Here is an 18,248-nt window from a genome sequence, read left to right on the forward strand (position 1 = left end):
TTGGCAGAACCAGGATAGAGTAGAGGTTTCCTTCACCTGTGTTTTTAATCTTATTTTCCTCTAGTGTTGATAAAATCTCAAAATTTAAGACAGAAATTCTGTCTTAAATATAGAAATAGAAAGTAGATATTCTTTGCTTAAATTTATATTGAGTGAGAAATTTTATATTAAAAATTGATACTCTAGGAATATCAGCTAGATCTAGGATTTTCTATTTTGAAACTTAAATGATTTCTCAAATGCTATTATTAAGTATTAAAATATAATCTTGTCTTTAAAAGTATCTCAAGTTTGATTTATAATGGAGTTAAGTAATTTGAAAAATACTTTTGAATCTTTGAAGTGCAATTCTAGACACAGCAAAAAAGTAATTTACTCCTCTGAATTTTTTCATATGGCAAACCATGGCACCTGCTTTATTTATTTGCAAACCAGTGCCCATAGAGGAAATGTGTATGGCTGGTTTTAAGCTAGACAAGCTAAAATTCCTGGATACAGAGAAGAAATCCTGACAGGCCTTTAATAGAGCTTAGGCATGGCTTCTGTGATTAAATATGTTGTAACCCCAGAGTGATCTATCATAATCACAGTTTTTAAAATAAAAATGCTGTACAGACTGTTAGTGAGGGGAAAAAAGTGATAGTGCTTTATGAATTATACATTTGTATCTGGTCCATAATGAAGAACATTCTATAACAAAGTGAATTTTTTTTTTTTAAATCAGAAGTCAAACAACGTTTTAAAAATCACAAGAACCATGTAAAGCTAGTGCCCAGCATTCTGATAATGTTGTATTAGAGAGGGGATCATGTTGGGAGAGCGTATTGTTCAATTTATCAACAAGTTTTTTTTTTTTTTCTTTTAAAAGGTATATTTTTCACTGGAAAAAAAATATATTTAAATACCGATCAGAAAAAGAAATAGTACCTATTTACATATTGGAAAATGTATCAAAGTTACAAACCCACCAGCCACTCTTCGGAAGGAAGGATGGGCAATCAATCTACTTCTGCAGTGATACTGCCTTGGAAACTCAAGGAGGGCTCGCTATGAATCGGGTCCAACTCAAGGCACATAACCACAACACAACAACAGTACCTAGAAGTCACAGACAGTTATCACTTTGCTGCTGCTTTTGCTGCCAAGTGTATTCAAGAGTCACATTCTCAAAATTTGCAGTTTCATCCAAGGAAAGGCTTTTTTTAATTTTGTACTTTTTTTTTTCTCAAGTAATTTTATATGGCTCACCTCCTTATACTACCGTTCTCCAAGGTCAAGCATTTTGAATGCTATAAGATTTACTTATAATGGGGTTAATGTACAGTGAGAATGAGCCAAGAAATGTAAGTACTCTGCATATGTGTTTGTCATTTACACATGTATGATAAGTACCCAGGTAAGAAGATTTCAGTGTGAGTATGTCAGCTGAGAAGGATTAAGGTGGTTTCCACTCATAGCAGAAGATTCTTTAATGCAAAGTTTTCTGAGAGCTCTAGTGGTATAATCATGGTAGATATTCATGTAGAATTCATTTCTCCTTGGGAAGGAAAAAGGAGAGAAAGTGGAAATGTATTTCAAATCAGTTTTTTTATATCTAGACATACTAAGTTTAGCATTAGCTCTGTCTTCACAGCATGATGGTATATACCTAATTCTGGTATTTGGAAACTCATTTTATAGCACAGAGAGTCTTGGGGTTGTTGAGGAAAGCCTATTAGTTTTCCAAAATGGGTGTCCATATGGGTAAACATTAACAAGTAAAATCCAGGCTTGATTTTTATTTGGAAGTCTTTCCCTCTCTCATTGCCACACCCTTATACTTCTTACTCCTGAGACTACCTCTGCCCTAGAGAGAAGAGGGAGCAAGGATATGAGTGGCCAACATCATATTTAGAATGGAAAGTGATGCTCTTGAGAAATTCTTCAAAATACAAATTTCCAAATCCTGGAAATTGAGTAGGGTTTTCTTTACCCAAAACAAATTTTTTTTTTTTTTTTGTAAAGTCTAATTTGAACCATTTGGTGCAATCACGGTATGAATGAATGTGTTTCAATCTGGCTACACATACTATAGTTGTTTCAGCTGGCCTCTTAGAAATCTTAGCCTGAAATACTGGAAAAGCACAATCACATAAAAGGGCCTTGTGTGAATAGGGAATGGTATAATTTTGTTTAGTTACACAACTGCTCCAATGTATATTGTATATGCTAGCAGTGCATCTCTCTCAGTTCTGCAAAGAAATATGTGTTTAAATGTAAATTTGCTAAAACAAATAAGCATGCCAAGTTATTTTCCCACAGAATTTCAAGTGTTTCTCAGAAATTATCACAACATAGCCTGAAAATTTTCCCTAAGTATTTCCCAGAATCTATAATTTTCATTAAGAATGTTTTTTTGTTTTACCATTTTTATTCATCTTTCATTCTTGGTTTCTTACACACAAATACACACAGAGAGCATTGACATAAGCATTGACCTGCACATACTTAAAAATCCCAAGTCCTATAAATTAGACAGATAAACATAGTCTAACAAAAAAAGAAAAAAATAGTTGGCTCTGGAATAATGGAGAGCACACAAGAAAAGAGTTTTAAAAAGTGGCTTAACTTGGGAATGATTTTAGTTAATACGACATATCTACTTATATAGAGCCAACTGAGTTTTGAAACAGCTGTTCCTTGGCTCTCCATGGGTGATGCAAACAGTTATGTGCCCAGCTACTAACAGAAAGGTTGGTGGCACTTTTCTACATAGAGGCACCTGAGAGGAAAGGCCTCGTGATCTACTTCCAAAAAACCAACTGTTAAAAACTACTTGGAGCACAGTTCTCCTCTGACAAACAGAGTCACCATGACTTGGAATTGACTTGACAACAACTGATTTAACAGGCAAGTAGAAGACTGGATGTTTTATGACTTAAATAACTCTCTCTTTAAAACTGTGGGCATTGATCAAGGGCTCTCTTCTACAGAAGGTCTCCCTCAAAGCCCTGCTGTTTAAGCACTCACAGCTAGCCCCATCTAACCCACAGGTGATATGCATGAGTTCTCTGTTTGCCTCCTCCATCTATTAAGTTGATGGAATGCCTGGTTCCTATCATCTGAGATAATGTTCTGAGCCCATCACTTAGGCCTGAAGTGACCCAGAAGTTAGACAATATATTTCTTAATTTCTAGGTCACATGCCGACACATGACCTCATACAGAGGCCAGCAGAAAGGCCACTGGAGGCAAGCCAAGGCAGATAAGCTGACTGCTTCTCCTCAACTTCACAAAGTGTTTTGTGAAGGTGTGTGCACATGGTACATGCCTATGCACACTCATTGTATTAGCTCTGTAAAGTAGCAGTCTCCAAATTTTTATGATTATGCACCTGGTAATAAAAATATAAGTGCTTTCACTGTAAAATATGTAAAGCTATTTCTAAATTAACAATATACTACTCTTAATCCTTATCTATATTGGCAAAAAGTAGCAAAAAAAATTGTCTTTTTAATTAAAATATAAAATTCTAATGTTTACTTCTATGCCACAGATGATTGTTGTGCACACTCTGCTGCTGGGAGAGAATGGTAATGTGTATATTTGTATTCTGGTCTCAGTAGAATGCAGGAGGCAAGAAGTAAGCAGGCCTATAAATAGAAAAAGTTGTAAAAGTCCAGTTGTGAGTAAGATTTCATGCAACCTGCACAATTTAGTGTGTTTTAATCAATTTCTTGTTACTTTACATACAATAAAATTCAACCATCTTAAGTATACAGTCTATACATTCATTTAAACATCAACACAATCATGATGATATAGAACATACCTATCACCCCAGAAATACCTCACAGCTCTCAAATCCAATCCCTTCCCCCTGCACATAGCCTCTGGCAACCGCTTACCTGCTTTTTGTTCCTATAGTTTTACCTTTTACAGAATTTTATACATTTGTAATTGTAGAGTCTGTAGTCATTTATATCTGGCTTCTTTCATTCTTAATGTAAATGCATGAATCTTGGAGATTTCACCCATATTGTAATTTGTATCAATAGTCAATTCCTTTTTATTGCCCAGTGGTATTATAAGTCAAAAGTGGACCCAACAGCACCCAACAACAACAATGGTACTCAGTATTCTAGATAGCCCACAATTTGTTTATCCTTAAGATTTAAACGTCTAGAAGAGCTACTAAATTCATGATTTAAGTTTCTCATAGCATTGGTTCATCCATTTTTAACTCAACGATTACTATTAAAAAATCTTCCCAAGCTGGAAAGGCTTGAAACTTGGTAATTTTTACACCTTCTAATCAATCCATTTCTATTGCCTTGATATTTTAATTAATCATGAAGGACAAATAACAGAAAATTTAAGCGGGAAAATGGTCACAAAAATAAATTGCCAATATGGTTATAACTGAATAATTTTGTAAGAAATCACACTATGCAAATCTAGTCCTGAATTCAAAAAGTATGCTCATGAACCTCTAATTTGGTTCTAAGGTGGTCAGAAAATCCCTATAGCTCAGTGTTGTTTAAAAAATTGAAAATGATATCAAAAAAATATATAAGTTTTTAGCTCATCATTTTAGAATTTTCCTTTAAGTTGTATCTTAATTTCAACTGGCAAGAAGTTCACGGAATGGAATAGGAAATGAAGTTTCTGTGTGCACATCTGCTATAGGTATGCTATTTGCTTATTTTTTAATAATATAAATGCTGCTGGAGCAAACAGGCCCCTAGATCATTGCTGTGTTCAGTATTCCTTTCTCATTTCCATTCATGAACAGAAATAAAATTCTCATTTCTCCTCCATGGTATGACATGGTTAGTGGTCTCTAACACAGTTGGGCTTATTCTTGGACAGAAGAGTCTCTGTTCTTTGGGGGTCACCTGATAATCTAGTTATTTCCAAGTGTTAACTATGACCTGACTTCCATCTCTTCATATCCTTTCCGTCTTTAGTATACTATTGCTCTGCCCCAAATAAAATAACCAGTGAGCCATATTTCACTTTGATTATTAAACTAAGATGTTTTGATGTAAAGAAAAGGCTCAAATGGAAACCATTTAAACCATGACAGTGTAACTACTACAAAAAGATTTTTTTTAATCTCTCATAGAGCCATATAGAAACTAGGTTCCGATTTCTACCAAGTGATAATTCCAGTTCTGCAAAATAATAAAAGATCTTTTCATTTAAAATGCTTAGATGTGAATATTTTAAGTTTTTATACTTTTTCTGAACCCAGTAAAACTGTCTTGTAAGTGTGGATTCTTTGGTATTACTTACTTTTTAATTAATAGTATAGTCATTTATTTTCACAGGAAATCAATACTTTTTGTTAATAATACTTTGCATTTCACTTAACAGGGCAAATCCTATTATCCTCTTTTTGTAAATAACATTTCATAACCTGAAGGGCTAAGGTCACTAAACTCTGGTTACAAATAGGAAAGCCTAAGAAATTGACTCACCAACTACAAAAATGTATAGCAGTGCCAAGAGTCCAGTTACATAATCTAATGTTAATTTATTATTTACTCACAAGGCCAATGTTCTAGTATGGATTGTGTGACAGTCAACATCTTCATACTGGCTTCATAGACTGAATTTAATAAGTGGTTATTCTGTGATAATACTGCATTCTTTTTATATCCCTCATTCACCCTGGTAGTCTATTTGACCATGGCAAGTGGGCCTAGATTGTAGGTCTGTACATCTCACCCTGTTTGTGGGGAAGGACCCATTTTCCCTTACTCAGTCTTGGGCCAATACTTAAATACAATAAAAATAATTTGGTTGTTGCAGCAATGTCATACTGCTGTAAAGGTTTCCAAATGGTTACTCTCAATTACTTCCAAATTTTTTTTAAGTGCTCAGAGTGACACTAGTCTATTTTGAATATCATATAGAGCACTCACAGAAGTTATAGCCATAACGAGAGAGTCTTAGGCCACTATTAAAAATCAACTGAATCAGGCCACATGTAATATGTTCACAGAGGTCTTCAGCAAAAAAGAACCTGAGCTCCTTTTTCCCTTTTGGTTGTTTCTGACTCCCTTCAACTAGTTTATCCAAGAAGATGCTAGAGCTGATACCATTCTTACTGTTGAGCTTGCAGACTTGTTGTGTTGCATGAGAATGTCAACTTTGATTCTTGCTGCAGTTTCTCCAGTGGTAAGGCTGATCATATGAGAAAATCTCAATCAAATATCAGTGATAGTTTTTTTTAGAAAGAACTCTATGATGGTACCCTGTCAGGAGGACTCCAGATGGAGCGCCTAATGTAGATATTTATCTTGTTCCTGGATATATTTGTTTGCAAAGATATTAAATTGTACTTTTATGTAATTATAAATTGCTGCTTCTGTTATTACTATAAATGAAGCCTCTTTTTTATGATTAAAGCTACCGGCAGAGTTCTAAATCTTGCTTACCTGGACCACTTCCATTGGAAGTTAAGGGCTTTAATGTAAGAGTCTCTATTTCAGTGCAGAAAACTACTCAGGAGTAAAAGAGGGTCTGAAAGGCAATGGTTTTAGAAATAGCAGCCAGCATTGTGGCAGGCCAGGAGAAAAGAGAAACCATATGGGTCTGCTGGGTAGTGTGGGGAGAAGGAAGACAGGAGGGTGATGGAAATGAGATGCCTCAGGTGGGTTTGATCAGTTGCTATGGTTTCTAAGGCATATTTTAAAACCAGAGGCTTCCAGCTGTGTAAGTACATTATCGATGTGCACATTAGGTGTGGGCTACTTGGGAAGAACCTGGGAAAGATAAGACTGCTTAGATTGCGTTGGGGAAGGGGCACGGCCTGAGCAACACAGGGCTTCAAACTGATTCTTCCTGGTTCATTTATGGCCAACGAAGTAAAACCAGACTGGATCCAAATTTGTAAAATGTGGGTGAACCAAATGGCAGCCAGAATGGGAGAAATTACAGGTTGATGCTCTTCTAGAAACCTATCTCCCCCTTAGAAAACAAGGGCAGCATGTGTGTTTTACAGCAACCAAATCTCTTCACTGACAGAGTAGGAAGTAGCAGTGGGACCCTACTCAGAGATGGCAGCTGATAGTGCTGCTTTTGAATTTTTGTAACTCTCCACAGTCTGGCGATAATCGAGTCTCCCACATCACACTCCTGAAATGGCTCACTACATCTCTTCCAGGTCTCCCATTCCAGGGCTTTGACCTGTATTTTCTTTCCTGATCTGGCCTGTCATTCTGTGTCACTTAAATTTTAAAAATTCAGATCTGTTCTGATTTTGCTTCCTTGGCCATGACTGATCTGGTTCGAAGCCCTGGAGAACAAGCCACAGTGAAGGGATTTGATGGTTTAAAAAAAGAAAGATGATGTAGAAAAGAAGAATAAATGTAGTGCTTTAGAGACCAACCCTGTGCTGCTCCTTGCTACCACAAACTCAGTATTCTTACCTGGGAAATGGCATCATGAGATGATAGTCACTGCAGGTGCTGTGGAGACAGCTAATGAGCTTGGAGTAAAAAATCTGGATCCAAGTCCTGGACCCCAGGTGAACATCATAGCAACCTTAAGGAGCCATCTTACCCTTTTTTGCCTTTAATTTCTCATCTGTTAAACATTTGCTGACCTCTGGAAGCTATTAGGAGGTTCAAATGGGATTATATAAAATTGCAATTTATTTCTCTGTTTACCTAAAATACCACTGTACCCCACTCTCCCTGCTTCTCTTATTTATTTTTTTTTAAAAAGGAGGATGCAAGAGAGACCAATTGCTATTAGTGATAATTTTTTAAAACAGCCATTGCAGGATCATTTGGAGTCATCATGTACCCACATAGGACTTTTGAGCAGAGAGCTGGAGAGAGAGTATTTGGGCTGAAGAACAATTTTATCTTGTGGAGTGGGGGAAGGGAATCTGACAGTTTACATAGGGACGAACACTCACATGCAAAGTTCTTACACATATACTGTTAGGTTTTTGTTGCTGCTGTCAAGTTGATTCTGACTCATGGTGACCCCATGTGTGCAGAGTAAACTCCATAGGGTTTTAAGCCTGTGACCTTTCAGAAGCAAATCCTTAGGATATACTGAGCACAAACTGTAAGAGTACTCGGGAATAAGGAATAGCAAGCACTTAACTAACAGCTTTTTATAAATAAATAAATAACAAAGACAAGCATTTCCTTATAATCAAACTAACTATCATGATTTAGACCATATACCTAAGGCACTTGACTGCTCACCAGAAGGCTGGTGGTTCAAACCCACCAGCCACTCCTCAGAAGGAAGGTTGGGCGATCCTACTTCCCTAGTGATACTGCCTCGGAAACCCAAGGAGGGGTCGCTATGAGTCGGGGCCGACTTGACGGCAAACAACAACAACAACAACATTCATGGTTCAGAGAGAATCTTATATTCTAAGTCTGAGAAGAACTTTGACCTAGAGAGAGAATTTTTCTTTTTTTTTTTTTTTAAATAATATAGTTCCCTTATGTCCTTTATCCTGCTTCCCCTAGTGTAACATCTTGTATAACCATAGTACTATTGTTGAAACCAGGAAATTCAGATTGATGCTCTGCTATTAACTGATCTTCACATTTTATTGAAATTTTACCATTTTCTGTACTCATGTCCCTGGTCTAGTACCTCTAGGATCTCACATTTCTTTGTCATATTATTTAGTCCCTGATGGTCTTTAACAATGCTTATCAGTTCTTTTTTGATTGTTTGTTTTTGTTTTTAATTATCTCCTGACTTTTACACTTTGAAATATGCTGGTCACTCTTTTGTAGACTGCTCTTCAATTTTGGTTTGTCTGATATTTTGTCATGATTAGGTTGAGGTTATAAATTTTATTCAAGAATGCCCAAAGTGACAGTGTGTCCTTCCCAATGCATTCTGTCAGGAGGTTCATGATGGTAGCATGACTTACTTCTTTTGATTTTAACTTTGATCACTTCATTAAGGTAGTATCTGCTAAGTTTTTCCACTGAAAGGTTATAATGTTTGCCTTTATAATGATAATAGTAGTATTATGCTTTCTTAAATTGATGGGCAGGGTGAGTGCAAGTGTCACTTAGAGAGGGTTGGAAAGTGTCCTGTCCTGTTGGTTGAAACGGGTGCCCCAGAAAATGATGGAGTCATTGTTTAAGTGCTTGAGTAGATTGCTCTCAATCCATGCTGAAATGTATTGCCTGACATCACATTGTAGGATTTCTAAGTCCTACCTTCAGGCAAATCTCATAGTTACTAGCAAAAATGAAAGTGTAAAATGCTTTTTAATGTATATTTAACAACACACAGTCCGGTGATTACTGATGTGTATTCTCTGTGGACTCCCTTTGCTATCAGAGGAGGATGTTAAAGAAGCAACATTTTTACACATTTATTTTATCTAAATCCATCACATGTTTACTTTCTAAACATCTATAACTGTCATTTATAACAAGATCATAAAAAGCCAGATACTTTAAGTCTAAATCAAACTTTGAATTATAGGATTGCAATCAGTTTTCAGAAAAAGTACAATTACCTTTCTCGAGTGATTTTTACCTTGTTCTACCTTCTGAAATTGCCTACTATTAAATGATACTAGAATATAGCCGTTAAAAAAACAAAAGGAAAAATACAGCTTATTGATGACAGTGTGAGAGGTAATATTACTTTATTCATCTTTTGATTCAGAAATTCACATACCTCCTGTTTAAAGGAATTTTCATCATTGAATCCACTGTGTCTGCTTGTGTTGAAGAAGTAAATTTTGCAAAATGTCCCTTAATTCTTTCCCATGGTGTCACTATTTAATAAGGATTAAGGTACCATTTATAGTGAGTTGCACAGCAAGAGTTCACATCTTATACTAATATATGCTAAATAGTTGCCTAGTACATAGATCACTTTTGTTAAAATAGCAGTATTGAAGGCATTTTAGATCACAGAGCCCCAGTGGTCTGCATTTTGTTTGCTTTGACATTATTAAACTCAATCTGTTTCTCTAACTGTGACTTTAATTATTATATTTGCATGGCAGAAAAGTTTGCTTTGTGGGTTGACTTTTATTAACAGAGCTTGCATGTTGTTTTCTTCTCTCATGCTCTGTGTTCCTTGACCAGACAGAGCACCTTCAATTGCATTGAATAATTATGCACAATCAATAAGTTTTTGTGTTTGTCTTTGTTGTTTCTTTGATGTGGCCTGTAGGATGCTGCTGGCAAGGTGCTGGACCGCTGGGCTATCATGTCTCGAGAAGAGGAAATAATCACCCTTCAGCAGTTTCTACGATTTGGAGAAACCAAATCCATTGTGGAGCTGATGGCAATTCAAGAAAAAGAAGGGCAGGCTGTGGCTGTACCATCTTCAAAGACAGACTCAGATATAAGGACTTTCATTGAGAGCAATAATCGCACCAGGAGTCCCAGCCTCCTTGCTCACCTAGAGAACAGCAACCCTTCTAGCATTCATCACTTCGAAAATATCCCTAACAGCCTTGCATTTCTGCTTCCATTCCAGTACATAAACCCAGTCTCAGCTCCATTGCTAGGGTTGCCTCCAAATGGCCTTCTGTTAGAACAGCCAGGGCTGAGACTGCGGGAACCAAGTCTTTTAACTCAGAATGAATATAATGAGAGCAGTGAATCGGAAGTGTCTCCCACACCTTATAAGAATGATCAGACACCCAATAGAAATGCCCTAACCAGCATTACTAATGTGGAGCCTAAAACCGAGCCAACCTGTGTGTCCCCTATTCAGAATTCTGCCCCAGTCAGTGATCTAACCAAAACTGAACACCCAAAAAGCTCATTCCGGATTCACCGAATGAGAAGGATGGGGTCAGCCTCTAGAAAAGGAAGAGTGTTCTGTAATGCATGTGGCAAGACGTTCTATGACAAGGGTACTCTCAAAATCCATTATAATGCTGTTCACCTGAAGATCAAACACCGATGTACCATTGAAGGTTGCAACATGGTCTTTAGCTCCCTGCGAAGCCGTAACCGCCACAGTGCAAACCCCAACCCTCGTCTTCACATGCCTATGCTAAGGAATAACCGAGACAAAGATTTAATTCGGGCAACATCAGGAGCTGCCACTCCAGTCATAGCGAGTACAAAATCAAATCTCACACTCACAAGCCCTGGCCGGCCCCCAATGGGTTTTACCACTCCCCCACTAGATCCCGTCTTACAGAATCCTCTCCCTAGCCAGCTGGTATATTCTGGGCTAAAGACTGTCCAACCAGTTCCTCCATTTTATAGAAGTTTACTCACTCCAGGGGAAATGGTGAGTCCTCCAACCTCCCTCCCTACCAGTCCTATCATTCCAACTAGTGGTACCATGGAACAGCACCCACCACCACCCTCTGAGCCAATAGCGCCAACAGTGATGATGGCCACCCATGAGCCTAGTGCTGACCTGGCACCCAAGAAGAAGCCCAGGAAGTCAAGCATGCCTGTTAAGATCGAGAAGGAAATTATTGACACTGCTGATGAGTTTGATGATGAAGATGATGACCCCAATGATGGTGGAGCTGTGGTCAATGACATGAGCCATGACAATCATTGCCACTCCCAAGAGGAGATGAGCCCAGGGATGTCTGTGAAGGACTTTTCTAAGCATAACAGGACCCGGTGCATTTCAAGGACTGAAATAAGAAGGGCTGACAGTATGACTTCTGAGGACCAAGAGCCTGAGAGGGACTATGAGAATGAATCTGAATCTTCAGAGCCTAAATTAGGTGAGGAATCCATGGAAGGGGATGAGCACCTTCACAGTGAAGTGAGTGAAAAAGTCCTGATGAACAGTGAGAGGCCTGATGAGAACCATAGTGAACCCTCTCACCAGGACATCATCAAGGTGAAGGAGGAATTTACAGATCCCACCTATGACATGTTTTACATGAGCCAGTACGGACTGTACAATGGTGGGGGGGCCAGCATGGCTGCCCTGCATGAAAGTTTTACATCGTCTCTTAATTATGGCAGCCCCCAAAAGTTCTCCCCAGAAGGTGACCTGTGTTCTAGTCCAGACCCCAAAATCTGTTATGTGTGCAAGAAGAGTTTCAAAAGCTCCTACAGCGTGAAGCTTCACTATAGGAACGTTCACTTAAAAGAGATGCATGTCTGCACAGTGGCTGGCTGCAATGCTGCCTTTCCCTCTCGCCGAAGCAGAGACAGGTCAGTAAATCTCCATTGGCTGCTCCTGCTGGGGGTGGAGGGTACCAGTGTCAGTCATGTTGAACTTAGCATTAAAAAACATAACGTAGATGTTTTGATGCACTGTAAAGATTGTCCAGAGTGACCACGTGATAACCAAGCTGCCATGCTCATGAAGGATTGTTGCAGTTGGTGCTTGTTATGATTAAGCATGCACAATCATATGCCATCTTACCTAGTAATGCACGCCATTTTTTTTCCTCTGTGCTATGTGTATTGTTTCCACGCATCTAGGTGTGTTTAAGTTAACTATTTACACCGTTCCCTGCTTCCCCATAAACCTTCACTTAGAAGCCGCAGCTTCTGTTATATATATATTTCTGCTTTGACATGTGGCTTTTTAATTAAATCAATATATTATCTTCATACACACATATCTATCCAATATAGAAACAGAAATTTACGGATGGAAAGAACCATAGGTCCAGGACATCGAGACAGCCTGCATCTCCGTAGGTATAACCAGAAATGTTATCATTCCTTACATGAGTATTTAGTATGTCCTTGAATTCTTTAAGAATGATGAAAATACCAGAAGAAAATGGAACCAAAGAAATTGTTGATGTGGGGAAATGGTGTGGTGGTGTGGATTTCTTTAACTTTGCAGTGTCTTTGAGCACATCTCTGAAATATAGTCTCCCATGGGAATTATACACAGAAGGGGAGGTGTGCACGTACTTTTAGTATCAGTTAGAAAATATGTCCAGCCCTCAGATGACATCACACCCTCGCTATGTAGCTGCAGCTCAGAAACAGTCAGACTTAAACAGAAGCAGCTGGTCCTAACCCTAAAATGTTCTTTTTTAATCCTAAAGAAAATGCAATATAAATGGAATGTGTCAAGGTGGTCAGCTGTGGAGTAACGCAGTTATCCTTTACTTGAGATAAGCTGGGGAGCAGACCATTCACATAATACACCAGACCAACTAATGTCCCAGTTAGTTCTTCCTCTTGTATCAGATATGATTTTCTTGATTCTACAGTCTTTTCTAGAGTAATATTTTTTAGAGTAAAGCGTATTACAGAAACCAATATACATAGAAGAAATAAACTTAGAAATTTACGGGTAATCACCACCCAATTCCTAGTGCTTATCAATGAGTTTTTGACAAAACAACATATAATGAAAGTACCAGTAAGTAGTGACTTGTCTCTACAATGTTCTTTTGTCTTTATATTTGAAACTTTAACCCTTTTTTAAAAGAAAAGATATTTGTGTGTGTGTGTGTGTGTGTGTGTGTTTACATATACATATAATTCCTTTCTATGAAATGGAAAATACCAACATGAAAAGGAACGTTTCTAAGACAAATAAATCAGGTTTTTTTTTTTTTTTGTCCAACTCAAAACATGCTGTGAAGAATAATTCATCTTAAAGATTTTCCCAGCCCCACTCCAGTTTACCTTATTCTGTAAAAATGTTTTGTGGTCACGAATTTCTTTTCAGTTCAGAGTTATCATTGATAATCCCAGAATATGTCAGATAAGAGAGCTGTGCTTTGAATAATAAAATATAATAATATGTGCAACCTCGCCCCCCCCCCCAATGTTTGTGAGTAATGTTCATTCTTTTAAATTTGAAATACTGCACTAGCAATAAGGAAGTTAATGCATTGGCTTTTTTTTTTTTTAAACAAAAATAAAAGACTCATGAAATCATGCATAAATTATTTATGGAAATAGAGTGTTTGAAGATAAGCCAAAATTTAAGCTTGTTTGCATGGATTCCTGTCACAGTTTTAGTTGGTCTCCTGAAAATATTGCAAGTCTGAAAACTGGAATAAGTGGCTGCAGGACCAAGTTGCTACCCACCTGGAATCTGGCACTTTCATTTACGTCAAATCACTAAAATATACAAATGCTTATATTTTCAAATCCTCAAATATAAGGAGATACTGTTGAGAGGGTGGATTGTCAGAGAAGGAAATAAAAAAATTCACTGTAGCAGGGAACTATTTCAATCTCCATTTTCATTCCAGGGATTGGGAGCTTGGCAGTGACCAGCCACACGAAAGTTGACATAAGTGTCTAGTATAAGTAGTATATTCTCAGTGGGAAGAATAGAGCAGATATTCTCTATGTGTGTCCAGTAACACAAGAGACAGAGCAAACCTCAGAAGACAGTTGATATATTTTATTTGGCTGAACATTGCATCATACTTATTTTTTTTTTATTTTCAGAATTTTGTCTCACATGATAAATGAAGAAAAGCAAATTGAAAAGTACAAAGTTATAGAATGTTTTTTTTTTAATTCTCCCCTGATATTTTGTCATTTGAAAATAAAAATTCTAAAACACATCTTTTTAATACTCATTTTTTTGGGATCCCAGATTTAAAACTTTGAGTTTTTAAACATTTTCTTTTATAAGAAGGAAGATATTCATTCTTGTTGAATCTATGACTTAAATTAATACATAGTGCAAATTTAACTACCCCACATAGCCAGAAACAGTGATGCATTGGAATACCAGCCTCTTCATGTATCTTAGCAGAGTGGACTCTGACACGTAATTGTACTCCTGTTTCAGCCTTTTATCATTATTTCATCAACTAATGTGGACCTCTAATTTAATCTTCTCCATATTTACAAAGCCTCCTGGGTCACATCTCTGATTTTCCCAGAAGCTTTTCTGTATTAGTCATGAGAACCCCTGGAAGTTTGTGTGTCTCCTTTTTTTCCCCTTTGATTCACTGTAAAGCTAAGACATGTTTTCTTACCTTTCTCTGAGCCAATAGAATTCCCACACAGAAACCCTCCTTTGTCTTTAATCCTGCTGTCCTCAGGCCCATTTCTTTCCTCTCCCCAGAGCCTCAATTCGTCCATCCTTGACTCCACAACATCTTCCTTGTGCAAATAAAGCATTAGAAGGGATTTTGAGTGGTGCCTGGAGTGTGCAAGGATGCCTGTGATAGAGCTCATAGACTAACCCTCTTCCTGCTTTTTATAAAAACAACCCTTGTCTTTGTGCTTACAACACTTTACAGGAGTGGTACACAGGCCTTGTTGCAATTCTTCTGAGTTGTTTTATATGAGTGGTTTCCATACTTGGTCTTCAGATAGGCATTTTAGTAGGATGGAAGTAGATTGTGTTTTAGATTTAGCAGTTAGTTCACAAAGACTCCCAAGTCTTTGCTTATGCTCTTCTAGATTTTATAAGATCACAGTGTAGGCTGTTTGAAAGGAAGGGTTTTTTTTTTTTTTTTTTTTTTTTTGTGAAAAATAGAGGAATAGTGGGAACATGGAGGAGTTGTTAGGACTGAGGATTCCAAGCACAGTGTCAAAGGTATCCTTTTCTACATATTTGTAAATGAGTGTGAGTTTAATAAATTCAGAACCAAAGAGGACCATTCTATGCTAATGTCATGGAGCAAGCTAACTTACGCGAAGTCCAGTTCATACCATTCACTAGATAACTCAGTAGAATAATTCTTATTCTGTTACAGAAGTGAAGTAGAAATTATTTTCTGTCTAAAGAATTATGGTTCCATAAGGAAATTGCAAAGATATTCAAGTGTGTGCCTATAGCATTGTGTAGTATTAGACCTGAAAGTCTCTAACCATCTTGCCTTCCTCTTTTTCTGCTGCTGAAATGTTGATCTGGCAGGGAAGAAGAGGCTGAACTGAATCACCTAGTAACATCTATTCCAGCCCTCAGTTTTGAAACATACCTATGAAATATTCCCTGGGAAGAGAAAAGTCAAAATAACTAGCCTGGGATAGACAGTTTCATAAAAGAAATGTTCTTTAAAGCAGCATCATAGTCAGAATTAGGTGGGTTTAGTTCGCCTTTGGAATTCTCTTTGTTGGGATTCTCTGGGTGGTGTAAATGATTAATATGCTCAGTTCTAACCAAAAGATTGGAGGTTCAAGTCCACCCAGAGAAACCTCGGAAGCAAAACATGACAGTCTACTCAATGACAGCCATTGAGAACTCCTTAGAACACAGTTCTATTCTGACACACATAGGTCACCATGAGGCAAGGTCAGATCACAGCAGCTGACATAGTTTACCTTTGGTTATTTCTCATCCTCTGACTTGATTTTTGATCCTAAGAGGGCTGAGTGGCCATGGATCACATGTATTTGAGGCAGAGACCATTTATAAATTACCTTTGTTTTTTAATTTAGAAAACATGAGCACCTAACTACCCTTTTATCCTCTTGTCTAACATTCCTTATCCTTTGGTAATATATTAAAGTCTATTATAGCTACTTTAGTAGTTGACATTGTTAACATTCCCTCAACCAAAATGAAGACTTCATGGCCAGAAACTAGATGATCTTCATAGAAAGAAGTATTTATCTCTCTGGTTTTTGTCCTAAATGAGTTTCACCAACTTCGTTCCTTTCTTCTCTGGAAATAGTGACCATTAATTGTCAACGTTTGTTTTAAATTTTATCAGAAAGTTAAAGCACATGTGTTTGATCTTCAAGGTATAGCAAAGGTGATTCAGCCCATGAATAAATTTTAAAAGAAAATAATATTTGTTTAGGGTGATTCATAAATAAATATGAGGCAACTTTTGGTGCCAAGTGTGAACCCTCTCTTTGATTGCTAGTTAAATCAGTGCAGATTTAAACATGTAAACGTCTTGATTTGTGTGGAGTAAGCCATCTGTATTTGGTTTATTAAAACCTGCTGATGTCTCTAGAACTAAATTTGTTCCTATATAGGCCTCTGGGTAGCTATAGCTAAAGAGCAGAGATGTATAGTTTTTGCTTGTCTTATTACCTGACTTCCAGCCCTGTACAGGTGTGCCATGATAAATTAACATGAGCTACCTCTGGTGAGCCACTGCATACATTAACAACAGAGGTGAAGATGTGAAAACATGCAACCTGCCTCCTGTTGTCACTTTCTCAGTGTAGCAACATCCATTTTTTTTCCATCATTTTCTGTGTTTGGAAACTTGGAGATAACTTTTTGAGAGAGAGCTTTTCAATAAATTACACATGATTTCACCAGACAATAGCTCCAAGAGATGAGCTATTTAGCACCAGTTCAAGATAACTATTAGTATATTTTCCCTAAAATAATTAGCTGTCAAATGCAGTGTGTTAATAATCTCCACGTACAAGACAAGAACATTTATAAGGTATCAGCTGTTTCATTTTCTGTATTTTTGCCAATCAAACTGTAGCTCCCTGATTTTTAAAATTCTTTTGTATACAAAAGTACTCTGACTGTTAAATGTTATGGAAGAGATTTTTTTTTCCCCACTCCTCTATTTGGTTTCACAATAGAACCAGCAGATCAATAGGTCTTTTGCACTTGTCTCCATTACATTTCCATCAAAAGCAAATAAACAAAATAAATCCCCCTCCTGAGTAATTGCTGGTTGTGCCCTTCACAAGCAAAACTTTGGTAGTAAGACAAACTTTAGTGTCATTCCTGTCCCTGGGGTTCTTTTTATATACTGGGAGAAGAGCAATGAGCAAAATGGTCTCCTTGTATCATGGGGAGAGACTCTGTCAAGCCTAAAGTGAGCCTCAGATCTTCCTAATGACCTCCTGCTGGCACTGCTGGATGCAAGACAAGCTCATTTGAGCCTTTGCTGACCTTTCACTCCTCTACTACAAGAACTGCTCCAGTCAGTTCCACCATCTTCCAAAATGCACCAAATAGCCAACACAGCTTAATGGTAGATGAATGACTTCCTTTTCATGATACAAAGAGAATTTTACAAATTTCTGTTGATGAGAGTTAATGTTAGATCCCTCATGGCTGCCAACCTTCCATTGCACAAACATAATGCTTCTGTATACCCCTTATTTATTTTTACCTTCCCTAAAAAGGAAAAAGCAAGCCACTACTCTTGCCAGCATCATCTTGAAAACTCAGGCAAAAATAATCTATGAGAGTGATATGTATGTACTTGAGTGAATAGGCAGTGTTTTTCATAATGGCATCTCTCAAAGAGGGTCATCTTCCTGATTCTCCCTTCTGGCCCATACCAGTTTATTCATTTCTCTGATGAACTTTATTGGCATGAATCTTTGTGATACATAATTGTTTGCTTGAAATATTCATTTTTGGAGATCATTTTCTTTCCTTTTTAAAAAATAGAC

At 37.3% G+C, this 18,248-nt stretch overlaps 1 protein-coding gene across 1 annotated transcript in view; it reads left to right on the forward strand.

Annotated features, from left to right (window-relative positions):
- The window catches only part of BNC2 (basonuclin 2), a 383,907-nt gene that overhangs the window by 354,713 nt on the left and 10,946 nt on the right, over positions 1 to 18,248 (forward strand). Inside the window, exon 5 of the mRNA XM_042782734.1 lies at positions 10,168 to 12,137. Within this exon, the coding sequence (XP_042638668.1) occupies positions 10,168 to 12,137 (1,970 nt within the window). The remainder of the gene's footprint in view (positions 1 to 10,167; positions 12,138 to 18,248) is intronic.

The sequence above is a fragment of the Orycteropus afer genome, unplaced genomic scaffold (genome assembly GCF_000298275.1).
Source record: "Orycteropus afer afer isolate SDZICR_OR568_19922 unplaced genomic scaffold, OryAfe1.0 scaffold00435, whole genome shotgun sequence".
Taxonomy (NCBI): domain Eukaryota; kingdom Metazoa; phylum Chordata; class Mammalia; order Tubulidentata; family Orycteropodidae; genus Orycteropus; species Orycteropus afer.